The sequence below is a fragment of the Aquarana catesbeiana genome, linkage group LG04 (genome assembly GCF_042186555.1).
Source record: "Aquarana catesbeiana isolate 2022-GZ linkage group LG04, ASM4218655v1, whole genome shotgun sequence".
NCBI classification, from domain to species: Eukaryota; Metazoa; Chordata; class Amphibia; order Anura; family Ranidae; genus Aquarana; species Aquarana catesbeiana.
Genome location: NC_133327.1, coordinates 185,328,411 through 185,331,688, shown reverse-complemented (window position 1 = coordinate 185,331,688; position 3,278 = coordinate 185,328,411). Strand labels below are relative to the sequence as shown.

At 53.4% G+C, this 3,278-nt stretch overlaps 1 protein-coding gene across 3 annotated transcripts in view; it reads right to left on the bottom strand.

Annotated features, from left to right (window-relative positions):
• Window positions 1–2,081, bottom strand: part of TSC22D2 (TSC22 domain family member 2) — a 71,601-nt gene extending 69,520 nt beyond the window's left edge. For all 3 annotated transcript variants that reach the window (XM_073625982.1, XM_073625983.1, XM_073625984.1), the window contains exon 1: window positions 45–2,081. In XM_073625982.1, the coding sequence (XP_073482083.1) occupies window positions 45–1,645 (1,601 nt within the window). In that variant the 5' untranslated portion in view covers window positions 1,646–2,081. The remainder of the gene's footprint in view (window positions 1–44) is intronic.
• Between the last annotated feature and the right edge of the window lie 1,197 nt (window positions 2,082–3,278).

The following is a 3,278-nucleotide window of genomic DNA, read 5'->3' as shown; positions in this document are numbered from 1 at the left end:
TAAATGCATTTACAGCGTTAAGACAAATATGATACACTTCATACCTGTCATCCTCACCATCAACAGGAATAGGTAAACCAAAAACGGGTAAATGAAGAGGGTTAGTTAGAGTGTCCATGATAGGAACCTTCACAAAAGACTTCTCAGAAATCAGGGGTATTGATGGCTGAGGTAGAGGTTCCGATTTTCTTCGGTCATCAATCTGACCGGCCAATGGCTGAGTCTGAAACTGACTAACGTTTGACTGTGGCAGACTCATATTTACATTTGCTGTACCTTGCACTGGAAGCCCAACTGTTGGTATTAGGCTGTTACTCCTACTGACAGATGCATGGCTACTCAAGGAGGACTGTACAAAAGTAGCAGGAGCTATTGGCATAGTAACAGGAATAGTAGACACACTACTTGATAGTCCAGAAACCCCTGTACTAGGCACAGCCACGGGGACGTTCTGCACTCCAGGGGTCATGGCATGGTGGCTGCCTAATATGCTACTCCCACTCGCTTGCTGCTGAGATATAGACTGCTGCGGCACTGCACCCATGGAGGACAAGGTTGCCTGCGCCACGCCTCCCCCTGCTTGTTGCATATGAACCTGATGGGTCCCAAGCCCTGAGCCTTGACTGGCCGAGTCATTGGGTTTCGAATGAAGGCCCAGAAGCGGCGCTGGCAAGTGCTGGCCCGGAAGACTGGATGGAGCCCCAGTACCTGCAATCAGGGAGGTTGCAGCTTTTTGGGTTGTTCCTTGCGACTGTATTACTGTTCGGTTTTGGCCGTACTCTGCTTGGCCGGAGGCCTGGGGGGTCATCACCATCCCCGGCTGGGAGTAAGGGAACTGCTGAGCCTGGCTGATGGACACGTTGGTCTGTTGAGTGCCGGGTTGAGCTAGGGAGACATTCTGGGGGGCACCTGGGCCCAGGTTTGGTAGGTAAGTCTGTCCTGGTGGTGGCACCATCATAGGTTGGGAGCTGACTGTAGCAGGGTGCATGGGCTGCTGAGCAGTACCCTGTATGGGTTGCTGCCAGGGTTGGTTGATCTTATCCGGTTGTAGTATCTGTGACACAGCAGTCAGCGTGGTGTCCACTCCAAAGTCATGGTGTACAGAGGACACAACCGCCACCGATCCCCCCAGGCCGCTGTCCCTGTCCGGAGCCGAGTGCTCGTAGGTAGTGCCCCCCGTGTGCCGGGAGATTAAAGTGCTGCCATCCGAGTCCTTGTCGTAGTACTCCGTGCAGGTCCAGCGCCCCCTCCGGTACGGCTCCCCGGAGCTGTGGTCAAGTTTGATGACCCGGAAGCGGGAGCTGCAAGCCTGAGGCGCCGCCGGTGAGGCCTGGCTGGGAGGAGGAGGGCCGCTCCGGGTAAGGGGCGCCTCATGCGGCATGTTGGGGGACATAGTCCCGGGGGTATCGACCTCTCCCCCCACGTTGTTCAGGGTCTCCTCAGACGAGCTCCTCTCCACCACCTCCTCAGGCCCGTAGTCGGTGGCCCGGGACACATCGAAGATCTCTGAGGAGACGTCCTCGGTGCGGGACTCGTCAGGGTCGTCCAGGCTCTCGGTGTCCTCGGTGATGCTGCTGGCGGTCTGGGCCGTGGTGACGCTGGTGATCTGGAAGCAGCTCTTCTTCTTAGCCGGCATCTTGGACATGGTGAGGAGGAGAAGAGGGGGGCCGGGCCCACACACGTTCCCCCTCCCCGGGGAGGACACACGGACCACCGCCGCCGCTTCTACAGATACCTCGGCTCTAGCGCAGGCCTGACATCCCGGCTCCGTGTGGGGATTGGCCTTCTCCTGTCACCACAGTCCGGAGATGCTGAGCACAACAGGCCGCCGGCTCCAGCCTCAGCAGGGGAGGAGGAGGACAGGCCGCAGCTCCCCCGGCTCTCCCCTACCTGGACTCCACAACGACTGACATGTCAAGAGTAGGATGTGGCCGGGCACTCTTCTCTCAGAGGAAGTGAGAGACGCTGAGCAGGCTGGAAACTACAAGGAGGAGAACGTCTGTTACTGACGACCGGCTCCTCCCTCCCCCTCCTCCGACACTCAAATTCAAAACCTCCCCCCCTCAAAATGGCCGCCAGGGGCACTGTGAGGAAAGACTAGCGGAGGGGCGGGGCCGCCGGGATGGACGGGCCGCCCTCTCTTGGAAGACGTCAAGCAGCGGGGCGTGTTCTGCAATGGTGTGAAGGAGCCAATCCCCCCTGGGACGTTGTGGAGAGGGGCGTGGTGCTTGGTGGTACGTCACGGGGCGCCGGGTGGCCGCGGTGTCCCGGGCTGGCTGTGTCATGGGGGGGGTTAACCTCCTCAGTGCCAGTACACAGGAGAGCGTCACAGTTCCTGACCAGTGTGAATCACGTACAGCTCCTCTGACCGCTCATTGGTCAGCTCTCCGGAAGAGTACTCGTTGTCTGCCTGTACTTTGTGTCACCGGGGCACATCAGGAGTTCCCACTGAGCACCAATGTCATCCCTATACAGATCCTTGTGATGGAAGTCTGTAATCGCCTCTTCAGCGTGTCTGCACACTTTGCTGCCCCTATAGTATATGTACCATAGTTGCCAACATTGTAAAAAAAATTATAGTGACACTTTTTTGGATGTAGTCTGAGTCTTTTTCTAATTAGGAAGCGGGGCATGCGTTTGTAGGCGTGGCATTGAAAAAAAAATATTGCATGCGCAGTGCACGGAAAAATGGGCGCGGTTTACGTGAAATAATGGGCGTGGTTCTAATGGGGGTGTGGTTAGAATCTGAGATAAATGAGAGATGGAGAAAGAAAGGGGAAAAGAGGGAGGGAGAGAGAAAGAAGGAGAGAGAAGGAAGGAAAGAGGGATGGAGGGACAGCAGGCCCAGATCCTACACCACAATAGAAATATGTGTATTCTAGAAAGTTTAACAAATCAGCAGATAAAGATACCCCAAACAATCATCCCAGCACCATGGTTGTTATGGTATAGATAAGGAAATACGCTGCGCTTAGATATGAAACTATATATGCATTCACCTTATCAATATAAAAGTGCCTAGTACCTGTATTTCAAATCCCAAAACCAAACCATATACCCAAAAATTAGTGCTATTATATATCCCATCCAAAAGCACAATATGCCAAATATTGAATGGTCCTGTATAATTGAATATATTGTGCTACTGAATATCACTCCAAATATATTGCGATTACGGTAAGCAATCTTAATCATACATGAAAAAATATAAATAAAAAGTTCATATACTGGTAGATAAATAAGAAACTATAAAACGTGCCTAAAATTTATATCAAAGT